We start from the raw sequence: 14,043 nt of genomic DNA, 5'->3' as shown, positions 1-14,043 counted from the left end.
GGCTCCTGCGGGCGGGAAGGGGTTGTACCGGTGCCGCTCAGCCCCGTCCGCTTCCCCTCTCCCGAGGAGGGCTGCCCTGGTGGCCGTCGTAAAGTAGCGAGCTCCCGCGCAGCAGCTTGTCCCTTTAATTCCGCTCGATAGCTGGAGCGGCGTAGTTGGCACGATTTCAGCGTTTCGGGATTACTCCAGTGCCTTATCTGTTCCTCTTAATAGCAAGGAAGGAGCTGTGCCAGAGCAGGGCACTCCTGAGCGAGCAGGCGCGTTTGGAGAGTCACGATAGGTGACTGCTTCAGCAGAATACCTACGTGATAGGTAAATAAGCAACTGTAGTGGAAATACAAAAATAGCATCATGAAGCAGCCCCTACAAATTCAGCTAATGCACAAACCAGTGTTTTCATCTTTTTTCTCAGAATGGGAGGATGTTCAGCTGCCTTCTGGCTCTCCAGTACTTAAGAAAGTTAGCCCATATTTGCCGTGGAAATGACACAAGCCCCATCCTGCTGTGGGACCGGGAAGCAATTCCAGCAGGTGGTGCTGTGATCTTTCCACCGGGCAAGTTATTTCTCCTTTCCGCTGAGCGATTTAGCATCACATCTCCAACAGCCAGGCGTGGAAACTGCTGGCCAGGCACGCTCAGCTCCAGGGGAGCTTCTTGCCATAGAGCTGTAGGTTAACACAGAGCTTCACTGTGCACATCTGGGCAGAGTCTGAAGTCCTGGGTGCCTGAGCTCAGCCTCCCTTGAATTTCCCCCCTTACCCCACTGCTGGCTGTGCCTGGGTGTGCATCATTCCTGTCCCTAGCTGACCCTTGCCATCCCAATCTCCCCGCAGAGGTTTTCTTCATGTTCCTAGGAAACGAAAGGCCTGCTCAGGAGTTCATTGCTTAAGATATAGGTGCATCCCTGGTTGGAGGATGTCAAACCTGAAGAAGAAGAAAGGGGGCAGGGGGCAGGAATCAAGCCACAAATCCCTTATATTGGCCACAACCTGGAGAGATGCAACAACCTCTCCTGTGTAGGAGAGCTAACAGCTCTCTCATGTCACAGGTTTTGTACCTTTAAAAACTACTGTAATTACAGACATAGGCGTATCCTGCATTAACTACCCTTTGTCACCAAGCTCTTGCCTCCATCTGCACAAGTTTTTCAGGGCAAGTGTCTGCATTTTGAGGAAAGCATTAAGCTATTAAGATTCATAGGAAGGATACTTCAGCCTGTGGCAAGCTTGAACCTCACTACAGAAATTCACTGCCTCTGTATCCACTGTCTGGAGCTGGTGCAGCGCCTACAGGTTCATGGCTTGAACACTGCTCTCCCGGTGTTGGGTTTGTCCAGCACTGAGGTCAGCTACCTAAAAAAAAGAGACATCAGCATCCCCACAGTACAATAGCCTATTCACAGTCCCAGCTTCTCTGCAAACAAGTAGAGAACAGATAAAATGAGGCTCAGCAGAGCTCAGAGAGGGAATCTTCCTGCCGGTCTCCTTCATGGTTTCTGTGTGCTGGAAATTGCTGTTTCATCCCAGGCAGTAACAGGTCACTGTTTGCCTGTGCCCTGTGAAGGGCATTGTAAACCTCAGTCGGTTCACATTTGTTAAGTGCTTGAGATACACAGGTAAAAGACCAAAGTAGATTTAAATGTATACATGTAACTATATATACACTTCATAATTAAAATAAACCACAGTGAGTACTCAGAAATATGACCAAGTGCTCATCAGTTCTCTGCTTTTCTGTAACCCATTTTGCCTTACTCATGCTGCCTAGTTAACAGGCAAAGACTTTATAAACTGAACTTCAACCAGTAGCTCTTGTACAGTGCTCATGCCTTCAGGTTTATGTCTCCCTACAAGTAGTCCAGAGTTACAAACTCCCATGGACTTGAGTGGCATTCAGCATGGGTGTACTTGAGAGGTTATGTCCTGTGGTCAAGAACACTATAAGGATGAAAACAAGGTTCCTTTTTTGTCTGGGATGCGAAGGTGAGCACACCTACTAAACAGTACAAAGGGGAAGAATCCATAATAAATATTTCTTCAATATTTTGTCTTTGGTGGATTTTCAACTCATAATGAAGATGAATCTATGGAGCAGCTCTACATTCCTTAGTACAGGAAAGCCAGTGCATTTTCTGGATGCTCCTCATGATGAAATGGTACCCTAGTGCTTTTGGGCTGCGAAGAGCAGAGCGGTTTTGTACAATACCAAGATACTAACTTTGGACCCAGTTGAGTGTGGTTATTAATAATAGCTAATGCACAACATATGTCAAAGCAAAAGCTGTCAAATCTGGCTGACAACTACTCACATCTCAGTCATATAACTTGGCAGTGTGGGTGCTTTTTTTCCATAATATAAAGCAATTCTGATCAACTGCAGATTGCACTTCACAGAAGGCTCAGTTACAAGCAGATGCCAGGCTCTCAGCGTTCATCTGGAGACATATACAGTACGTGAACAGAGTAAAGAACCGATCTGCGATTCAACATAAATGGTTTCCTTTACATGGCACCAGAGAGTTGCAGAGTGTGCTCACCTGGGAAGTACCACAGTTGTACGGTTCCTCGACACCCCACAGTGCTGGGGACTGCAGCTCATCACACCTTAACTGCAGCAGCAGTTTGTTTTTCTAAAAACGCAGGTTTACCTGTGTAACCCCTTTTCCCTTCCAAGGGGTAACGGATACAGCACCAAGGAGTCAGACCAGATCCCGTCCAGTACCACACGCACAGGTGGAAGGAGTTGCTGATGCTCTGTGTTCGTGGCTGAATGAGGCCCATATGCAAGGGCCACACTTAGCAGGAGACACCATAGCTAGGAGTTATTTTTGTAGACACACATACATGGATGTGTATGTCAAATATGTTTATAAATATATATGTATCTGTCAGTGTGTATGTTTATAGGGGGTTCAAAATAAGCCTCGACTTTTGGTTCAACATCACAGCTGATTAGAACAGAATACTTCAGTGAGTTACTGTTAACACGAATACAACAGCAGGTTCAGGTGCAAAATACAAGGTTTCTTTCAGTTGCATCTAGGTGCATTGGGTTGTGTGCCCTCCTGATCCTTCCTAGAAGAAAGGGGGAGACCAAAAAGACCTTTCTATCTCTATTTTACTTCATAATCAACTATAAATAAGGAAGCCCACTCTGTCTTGTCTTTGTTCCACATCAGTTGTGGTTTATTTCAGAAGGAAAGTCTCCATGATCATTTTGTCACAGTGCTTTACCTAATTACACCACTCACATCCAAATGGGTGAGTAGCCAGCACTAAGAATCTCCATTTTTCTGGAGGTTTCCATCCATTTCAAAGCTGCTCAAGGGCAAAGGGCTTCTACAGAAGAACAAAGTCATCATTTTTCACTTAATTCTCAGGGACAAAATTCCAGTTCTTTTCCTTACAACAAATAGTTTCTTATTGCGAACACTGTTCCAAGTAAGTTAGTGAAAGGCTGTTCCTGACATCAGTGGGCCTGTCACAGACAGATACGGGTTTGCCCCATTAACAAGTTAAAGGGGAGAAAAATAACTCACATGGAAGAGACGTTTGCAAGGTTTTTATCATTTGGCCAGAGAGCAAAATAGGAAATCAAGGCAGCAGCTCCAAAAGTATCTGCAAGGACAACATTGCACTTGGAGTACCACTAATGCTTCACGGCTTGCTCCAAGATGTTCTTGTCCACCACCTTGTGAGGCAGAGTCACCTTCAGCATGGCATTCTCTTTCATTGCTTGGCAGATCGTCTCATAAGCGTAGTCATTGCCCGACCAGCAGCGTCTGGCGACCTGGCAGACCACAAAATCAATGGGTGTCAAAATCCGTCATTTCCCTTGCCACATCCATCTTACACAATATGTGCACAAGCACTGGCACCTGATTTTATGATAATAAATCTTTCAATCCTTGGCCAGTTTCTATTTTTTTTAATGATTCTGGAAGTAATTTTTGTAATCCTTACTTCATTTTTACGAGTAGTATTTGGGTAGACTTGGTACATTTTCATGCACAAGCATAATATTGGCTATATAACATTTGTAAAGCCAGGTACCTTATAAACTTTACAAAATTCTCTCACTAAAAATAATGGTGCACTCCATCCCAGCCTTGTAAAAGTAGATCTTGCTCCTGCCTGAGTGCTCATACTTCTCCTTCAGTTAAAAAAACAGAAGAACTGGAACCCAAGTACCTAAATAAACATAGTCCTAGAGGCAGGAAAATATTAAAGTGAACATATGTAATGAGTTTTGCTTACTCCATTGGAGACATCCCAGCTAAGCATCATCTTAGCCCGTTCTTCAGCCTCTTTGGACCCATCCAAAACCAGGCCAAATCCCCCATTGATCACTTCACCCCTAAAAAAAAAATACAAACGTGAGCGAATGAAAACAAAATAATTCCAAGCAATCCCACAGAAGTCACAGGAGTTAATCTGTTCAGTTGCACTGCAGGAAGAAGGTTGAGGACACAGAAATGGTGCTGAACGAGACACTATCCGTGCCCTTTATATTTAAAATTTGAAAAAAAAAAAAAAAAGGGGGAAATTTAGCAGGGCAAAAGAAAGTAAAGATGGGTCAGCACTTCTGACAGTTGGGATAGTCACATATCTCAGGATGTTTTTAAAGGTTAAGTTGTTCATTTTCGCTACTTCAGACTGGATCATGAGGAGGACTATTCATTGAAGCAGACAGATGGATCTATTTATATTCTCTCAGGACAAATGAGAGAGCATAAGTATTTTATTAATAAAGCGTTAACCATCACTTAATGCACATCTGCCTCGGTAATTTCAAAACCAGCCATTTGTTTCCTATGAGATACATCGATATTTGAAGACATCAGTGCCAGCTTTTCAGGAAGCAGACTTATTGGCAGAAGGAGAACAGAAATATGTTAAAACTAACAGATTATACTTAGGAGAAATACCAGTCTGGTTTCAAAAGGACAGGGAAAACACAGAGAGAAAACATCTTGTCTGACTTCAAAATCTGGCCAGCTCAAGTTCCTGTTTCACTGCATATGGTGAATAGCGGTGACTGCAGTTGGATAATTACCCATCGCTGTAAATTTATGAGAGTTCTGGCTTTGTAACTCAGCACCGGCAGTGTCTGAGGGACAGTCGTGTCGTACAACACACGGCATGAGAGACTGCTCATGGAGATCCCTGGAGGCAGGATTTGTCCTCTGGTTTATAGTTACTATGATGAATAAGTTTACAAAATTTACATAGAATAACATCAGACATGTCCATGAAGCCAACAGGAGTTCTGTGTCTTCCAGTCTAGGAATGAATCATTTCTTACCGTATAATTTCCAGCAGTAACTTGAGCTTCTCAGGGAATGGGGAAATGGCAGCATTGGAGCCTCACAGACCTGAGATCTGCTTCCTGAACCTAGGACTCACATGTTCTCGTTTTCAATGTAAAGTTGTTACTTACCCTTTCATTAGTCATATATGTATATACACTTAGATACACTACCTATGGGCTAAGTAGGACCCTATCACATAGCTGAGTGAGGAACTTCGGGCTCCAGATCTCACCATCACTGGACCACTCTGTGAATTCCCTCCGCTTTACCCTTATTAGATACATCATTATAACAAACACATTCCCTGTTGAAAGGCAGTTTTCTTGAAACTGACAGTTCTCACAGCAGAATAGCAGTGAATTAATAAGTTTCTTTAGCAGGAAAATTTGAAACAGTCACGTTTTCAGTTGAGATGTTTGAATATTGTAAGCTCTGACTCTTCAAAACAAAAAGGTTTCCTTTTGATTGACGCTGTCAACACGTTTCAGCCTGGAATTTAATTCCCAGGATTTTTTTTTTTACTGTGTGAAATCTTTCACTGGTTATGCTATTGGTCTTATTTGGTGATGAAAACAAACATCCAAACATCTGCATTTCTTGCAAATTCTACATTTTCAATAGCTCGTCGTTACTATCTTCTCCAAAAGAGGGGACCAGGCTGTCCAGATGGGAAGATGATGTTCTGTCAGTGGCAAAGATCCTCTCTGTACCCAGCATCTCAAAGAGCATCCTTTGAAGCTCAGGCATGAGCAATGAGCATCTGATCTCCCTTGCACTCCATAAATTTAGACCCTCTCCATTGGTTTCCATGGAGTTACTCCAGTGTAAATCAGAATCACTCGTCAGAATCCGTCCTACTGTCCAAAAATCACTCATAAATTAGTGTTTGTTAGGATGGATTTTCTAGCAAAACCTCTCACTTCAAAATGGGAGCTCTCTGCCTTCATTAGCATTGGGTCATATTTTCAGGTAATTAAAGAAACATGTGGCATTTTGACCTAAGCTACCTCCTATAATTTCCAGATGTCTCCTCCTAAGGTGATCAAAGGAAACGAGGCCTCTCTCACGACGAAGATGCCACACTGTCAACAGGGCAGTTCAATTTTAAATCGCTTCTGCCTTTTTGTTACTGCAGGTTACTCAGGCTCTGTGCTAATACACATTCTTCTGCAAATAAACAGGCAGCCAGAAATGAACAACATCCGTTTGCTGTAATTACAGTCAAGACTATGTTAATCTTAAGTCTCTCAAGCACATGTGATGCAGATTCCAGCTAAATAAATATTAATCCTGCTTTTTTTCCGTTTGCCCCACAAGGCTATAGCAGAGAAAAGCGAGGCAGGTAAAAGGCATTTCTCTAGTTTTGTAGGGAAGATGCGGCAGATCTGTCAGCATTTCCAGGCAAACCCAGCCTCTGCAGGGAGAGCTCGTAGCTGCACACAGGGCAATTGCCGTTTCTGAACTCCCCGAGCAAAACTTTGCTACTGACAACTTGATTTCTTTCTAATTGCATGCATATTTGTATATAAATACATATAAGCTTCCATGTGCTCTTTCACACGTTCAAATCAGCTGATGAAAAGAGGATTTTATCAGACACATGGAGATTTCATTATGGCAAAGCCAGCTGAATTTTTACCGCTCCAGAAAAAAAAACAGGGTCCTAAAGCCTAAAGGCATCTGTCTCTTCACACAAAGAAAGTAATTTGTAATAGTTGGGGTTTGGTTTTAACTCCATTTAAATAATTAAAACAAATCAGTGTGGTCAGTGCCAGTTTTCCAGAGGTAAGGAAAATCTCACCATGCAGCCACTCTCCAAATTGCTCAGAGGGCTGAAAACACGCAGGAAGGTTTGGGCTTACAGAGGCTAATAGGGGATATCATCATTTGTATCCTTTAAGTTTCATCCACGCACAGAATATTTGTGGCATAAGCAATTATTTTAGCAATCCTAATAATTATAATTATCAATTACTATGACGATATTCCCACTAATTTGCACAACATGTAGTGGAAAGCAATCTTCTTTGCTCGTGTTTCATAAACGGGTATTTCGTAAGGCTAAATTCAGCTGAGGCCACTCAGACAGATCTAGTCTGCTGCTATCTCTGGAGTCTGAAACCGAGATGACCAGAGTAAGCACATATTCTGGCATATTTTCCATTTATAATTATGGAAGCTGTGAATAAAATCATTGCCATGGTGGTCATTATTGCTCAAATCAGCACAGCCACAGTTTCACTCCATGGGTCTAAGCCCTCAGAAAATTTTCTTATCCCACTGTTCAATTTTCCCTTCCCATCCCTTCCATTCAGTAGTTAATTCACTGAAATCAAAGGAGTTGGAGTACAGGAGAGAGAATTCTCCATGTGACTTGAAGGGATATTTTCTAGATCCAGCTCATCCAGGTGAGTAATAATAAAGTATCATCAAGTGTCTCTAAGGATAACACCTTCGACAAGCTCTTTAGCTTGCTATGGTGGGCATATTCCAGAGCTGGATGGCACAGGGAAGCGGGAGGGTTCACCACAGGGTTTAATAGAGGCTTGTGCCCCTTTTGACTGGCAACACCACAAAATGAAGATGTGACTGTAAATGGGTGAGACTTGCAGGACTATGCTGGAAAGAACAAACCACAACAAACCTAACAAGCTCTGCAGTGTGATCAGGCTCTCCTTATCCCTACACCTCTGCCAATGCAGAGTAACCTTTTAGGGCCAAATGAAGAAGATCTGTTTCCCTCTCCATACATGATATTTCTTTCATTCTGCTCCTCAGTTTAGGCATTTCTCTTAGTTCTGCATCTTATGTGAAAGAGATGTTTAATCCAGTCCTTGCTTGGCTGTGGTCTTTTAACCTACCAGGCACATGCAAAGGGAGAAAGAAGACTGGGGGGTTTGCTGGCACCTGAACTGTTTTGTATCAGTAACCCCTCATTGCACTTTAGCACATGGGCATTTATATTGGGGTCCTAAGGTCACAAATTTTAAACACAGCTTAAGAGGAAACCTAAACATAATCCATCCACTGACACTCTGGCTGTGCATGTGTGAAGACAACGCTGGACGCAGGATCTGTTCCAAATGACCATGGCAGACTGTCCTTGTTTGGCAAATTAAGATCTCCAAACTGTGCTTTGGCCAATGTCCAGAACACTTTTGCTTGACGTATGGGCATTAATCAAAAAAGATCCGTACAACTCCACACTTTACCTTATAATAATACATCAGCCCTTACAGTACGTTTCAGCCCTCATCTCCAAATGCATCCTTCCCATGGTCATGACGTTGTACCACTCCAATAATACACATCTTTCCTGCAATTCCCCTCCCATCTCTCCTCCCCATACACAGCGGTGGCAATGGGATCCAGAGGACAGCTTTAGAAACCTAAACAAGTTCTTACCAGCCAACTCCACCACCGTTGTGCAACGCGACCCAGGTTGCTCCTCTGAACGCGTCTCCCACAAAGTTTTGAACAGCCATGTCTAGGAGGAGAGGAAAAGTGTCACAGCTCTGACATGCCACATTTGGGGTTTTTTGTTGTGATGCTCACTCCTTCCACTGATACCTTGATTTTGGCTGTGCGAAGGCACTGTTGGAGGCAGGATTTACTCACAGCTTCTCTCACAGACACACAACGAATATCCCATTTTTGGGAGGAACAGGCGAGAGAGATTTTCCTGCCACTGTTTCCCCCTACACTGGAGAATGCAAATACCAGTTTCGCACTGTGGTTTGTGAGGACCCCTGGGCCTTTCTATATTTGTGATCTAATTCAAGCAGCTTTTAGTTTAGAAAAAATGAGGAAAAATAATTTAGAAGACAAACGTAATTTGACTAATGTCAAATGCATGATTGCCACTGAAATGTTCACTAGAATTTTGTATGTTCCTACAATCTGTGCTAAAGCATATACCTAGAGAGGTGGAAAGAGCTACATGCAGAGGATAACAAGGTAAAATGTACTGAAAACCTTTATCCAGATTTAATTCAGGACACATTTAATAGATCATTTGCTGTGCTTTTAACAGAAAAAAAAAATGAGACAAGCAGCAATATCCCTAGCAGCCACATTTGCAGATCCACAGTTGTTACACATCTGATGGAAAAATGAGTTTACTTGAGCACTAATCTCTGTTAAAACCTGTCAAAAGCTCCATTATGGCATCTTTTACCTGGCATTATGTCACTTTAATAACCCAATTATCATAATTACGGTGCTGTCAAGAGGGAATGGGAGAGATCAAAATCCCCATATTCTAAAAATGTACAGATTTCGTCCTCAGCCTGGTGTGATAAGAGTGGATGTTGGACAAGCACCATGGCGAGTGGACTAAAATGCAATAACATGCTGCTCCTTGGCTTAAGGAAAGGTCACAAACTATGCAAATGTCTGTACTGAAATACACTTTGCAGAGCAGCAGTGACCCACGTTTGCCTTGGATCAGGCCGAGGTACTTACTGTAAAACAGGCAAACGCTCTGGAAAATTCCTGTGTGCTAGAGAGAAGCCAATTTCACCTGAACCAGCTCAAATATGGTGTTAAAACAACAGGAAAGAAGGGGGAGGAAAACCTAAGATGTCCTTTTATTACGTCCAGAGGCTCATCTGGTAAAACAGAGTTAGGCTTGGTTTCAAAGACTAGTGAAATCTGCGGTCCACAGGCTTTAGATAAGCCCTTGGAGAAGGCAAATAGTTCACGTAAATCACAAAATGCAAAGAAAAACACATAGTATGATGAGCAGTGGGGTTTTAGCAAGCCGTGTTTCTATTGCTGTCTTCTGAGGGTGCTGCCTGAGGTTTACTCCTGTTGCTAAGCCCTTTGGTGGGGCCATTACTTTGGATTGCTCTTCTCCGTGCACCATTTTCTCACAGCTTGCCAAAAGCAAACATGATTGGAGGCATCTATCCATTCGCCTATTAAAACCACCCAACATACTCAGAAAGTGTTTAAGTGGGACTGACAGACTCAGCTAAAAGCCTCATTTCATCAGGAAATCCAGTTAAGATAGCAGGGAACTTTTCTCCTTAAAATTGAGCCATAATTTAGTTCTATTGTGAATTCCCATAATGGAAGTAATTCAATATGCTCAGCTACCTCTATCATCATTTCTCCTTCTACAGCAGCTTGCATCCTCCAATCTCCAGCCACTTGTGACTGTCAGTTCATGACATGCAGAAACACTACTGAACTAAAGCTATTATCATAATTTCCACTTTAAGGATGGAAAATTGAGGAAGATTTAGGTTAAAAATTGCTTAGTGCTTCACTCCATTTTTTTTAAGGTCTCCAATCTGACATTTCTTGGGTTTATTTTTCTAAAGCACCACTTCACAAACTGAAAAGCAGAGTCTGGTTAGCTCAGGTCAGGTGTGCAGAATTAAAGGCTCCTTTTGCATAGCAAACCTACATGATTTGCCCCCAGTCACCCTGTACATGTGCACCAAGGCTTGGAGTCTAATCCAGAACACCTGACTTCCACTCTTATGCTTTTACTATCAAAAATGTTCCCTTATGACCAGAAAGATTCCTTTCAGAAACTCCAGACTGTTTTCTCGAGTCCTCAGGCAACACAATGAACGCAGCCATGAACCGTTTTGCTTTCAGCAAAATAATATGATAGACCTGATTTTGATCTTGTGGATCCCAAGGAAATGCAGCTCTAATTCTCCTCAGATCACCTCTTCGAAACAGTGAGGTGCAAAATAAAAATCAAGCAGAAGATACAGTGCTCTGAGACAGCCTGCTTTCCATTTACATTCAAAGTAAATTTGATGCTGCTTCATTGAATTTTCAACATTGTTCTGGACCACTTCTATTTAACTAGCTCCACATTCATGTCTGTATCGCTATTAAATCCCATAAAGCTTCTCAGAAAATCTGATTAATTGGGAATGAAGGGTTAAACAAAAACACATTTAAATTGTGACATGAAAATCCAATTTCTCTTTTAAAGCAATTTCCTCTGGACAGACAAGGCTCAGCGGCTCTGCTGACCTGCACAAAAGGCCGATCCATCGTAAATGTTTGAGGTTTCTCTGTAAGGACTGTCGGTCCCACTCACATCGTGGTGATCTCTGCTGAGGACGACTGGAGCCTGCAAAAAGCCAAGGACAAGAAAATTGAATCCTTCATGGACCGTCAGTGCTACCGAGGATCGTTATTTACTGATTTCACTTCTGTCATTTCAAACCCCAGCTCCTAAACCCCCTGAATCACCTTCTCTGCCTGCTATTATTTATTATAAAACAGTTGTTAATGTTCAGTTTACGAAAGCCACCATCCTTTCATAAACAAGAACAAAAGTTTGGGTTTATGCCAATAGCATCCTCAAAAGAGGGCAGGCAGAAGAGGGGAAGCAGTATGGTTATTTCACCTGAGCCTTTCTTTCCTGAAATTCCAAAGCCATTTCAGTGTGCAAAAATCTTCATTCAAAAATAGTTCGTTTGCTGTTGGAAATGAAAACTAACACTAAGAAATTTTACACTTCTTCATTCCATTGGAAGACTTTGAGACTAAAAGTAAGTTAGCGATGAAAATCAGTGATTTCATACTGCTCAAGTCCATTCTTGATCTGGAATTTAACTGACAGGAGGAATCTAGATCAGATTGCAGGTCTTCATTATAATTTGCCAGGCACAGGTTTTATATATCAATAATTGACTCTTGGCACGGTGTGGCCTGGAATTAGCTGGCTCTATTTTATGCTGGCAGTGAATGAGAAAATAATTGAAAATAGACATGAGCAACCCAGTGTGCAAGAGGAGAAAAGGAGATCTGAAGAAACAAAAAGAGGACACAACAAAATCTGAAGGGCCTGGGAGTCTGACCTTGGCAGTGATGGCTCCAAGGGACTGCTCTATCTGCTCAGGTTTATTTTTTGAGACTAGCTCGCGGTGACATTAATTTTGAATCCTGAGAAGGTCAACGAAATTTGAAACACTTTAACAAACATTTTCTGAGTAACAGAACTCAGACCTTTCCTAGCTGGAATCCATTCTGCTACTTGAGTTTGCCCCTTTAAAAAGGGTAATTGTAATTCAGATATAAAAGAGTGACAGTGCCTTGGGCTGATGCTGCTGTACACATGGCAAGTAATGGGCATAATTACTGAGTGGTCCCTTCAGGGCTTTGGTGCCCCCAGGATATCACATTGTACATCTACCATACTCTTGGAGAACTTAGAAAATCCCTATAAAATCTTGCCTATACTATGTACTTTTACCACCCCCACACTGGGATGTTACCCAGAGGAGTTAGATATTACTCATTATGCACTAGATTAGCAGCATCAAGTCTAACAATTTTCTTCATTCACATAGGCAAGGCAAGTGATAATTGACTGAAAATTGTGGCTGTAGCCATAATATGGATGAAAATGAGGTTTTAGAGAGTAAGAAGCATTGAGCATTTCACAGTCTGTTGTTACATTTAATGTCTGGGGCACTGCTAAGGAGTTAAAGTCCCTGCCTTGTGTTTTCAGCAAATCACAGCATGATATATTGTGCTTGTAGATGCCCAAATAGAAAATAAGGAAGATTCCCAACATGAAATAAAAGGTAGCATGTTTCAGAGAGTTTCTAAACCTGTGCGTCTTCTATTATGTAGCGCAATATTGGTGACAGGCAGAGAGGACTGAGCTCTAATGCACATTAACAGAATTCCAGTCCCACGTAAACAGCAGCCACTTCTCTCACTGGCTGAAGCTTTCTTCTTCCCCACCTGCCACCCCAGTCTCAGATATTAAACACAATTACGGGATCATATCTAGACAAAAAAGACAAACCTTAATCCTTCCTTCAGAAATTGCTCGATTAATAGCCACAGCGATAGAGACACGACCCCTCTGATCAGAATATAAGATTCTAGCTTGTGAGCCAACAACCTGGAAAAGAAAAATGCCAGTCTGATAAGCCAGTTGCACAGAGAACCTTATCTTCAGGCCCCAGATGAATGGAGTCACAGAAGTGACCCCTTCCCTTATGTAGGGGAAAGTGCAGATTATTTCTTCATCAACATCCAGCTTCCAGAAAAAATAAAGAAATTAAAATCCCTCTTTGAACTGAGTTTTATCTCCACTCACACAATCAGTGATGTGTATTTCTGTATTCAGCTGCTACTGTCCAATGAACTCCACTTTTTAAATCAACCTGATTGCCAGGCTATAATCCCCCTATCAACAAATCCCTTATCAACAGCTGAGAAGCAGAGGTTTGGAGCTGGCGATGGTGGGCTGGAAAGGAAGAGAAATATGGAGACAAAAAAATGGCACAGAACATCTGTCCTGCACAGCTCTGCTCCTCTCCAGCTTCTACCCCACAAACGGGTCTGGCTTCCAGATGAGGAGAGCACATATGAGCCCTACAGTGTTATTTCACAGTGAGAGCCTGCCCTGAAAGAAAAACAAAGGATGCTTCACTGGCATCCTGCTTCCCACAGTCTGAAAGGATGGCAGTTCTTCGGCCTCACTGTCTGGTTTGAAAAGGGTACTGGGAACCGCAGGTTGGACCAAAGCAATGGCAAGAGGGATATTTTAGGTAGTTATAAATGAGGTGGAGGGTGAATCATTGACATGTTTCACTCCAGATATAAGACTAAATATTGCTGGATTATTTGAACATTTCCAGATGAGGAAGTGAAGGGAAAGAACTGATTCAGCTTACCTTAAAACTGCTGCGGGGAGAGGTTTAAGTTACCAGCCCTGGCAGTTCCAGCCAGTGTTTTTATTA

General features: G+C 42.4%; 1 protein-coding gene across 1 annotated transcript in view; it reads right to left on the bottom strand.

Annotated features, from left to right (window-relative positions):
• Positions 1-3,648: 3,648 nt before the first annotated feature.
• UROC1 (urocanate hydratase 1) overlaps positions 3,649-14,043 on the bottom strand; it is a 33,411-nt gene continuing 23,016 nt past the window's right edge. Inside the window, exons 16-20 of the mRNA XM_010187643.1 lie at positions 13,101-13,199; positions 11,312-11,411; positions 8,717-8,798; positions 4,257-4,356; positions 3,649-3,789 (exon numbers count right to left, since the gene is read on the bottom strand). Coding sequence (XP_010185945.1) covers positions 3,649-3,789; positions 4,257-4,356; positions 8,717-8,798; positions 11,312-11,411; positions 13,101-13,199 — 522 coding nt within the window. The remainder of the gene's footprint in view (positions 3,790-4,256; positions 4,357-8,716; positions 8,799-11,311; positions 11,412-13,100; positions 13,200-14,043) is intronic.

The sequence above is a fragment of the Mesitornis unicolor genome, unplaced genomic scaffold, assembly GCF_000695765.1.
Source record: "Mesitornis unicolor isolate BGI_N332 unplaced genomic scaffold, ASM69576v1 scaffold53416, whole genome shotgun sequence".
In the NCBI taxonomy this organism is placed as follows: domain Eukaryota; kingdom Metazoa; phylum Chordata; class Aves; order Mesitornithiformes; family Mesitornithidae; genus Mesitornis; species Mesitornis unicolor.
The sequence above is the reverse complement of the archived record's forward strand: the minus strand, read 5'-3'. Positions and strand labels throughout refer to the sequence as shown.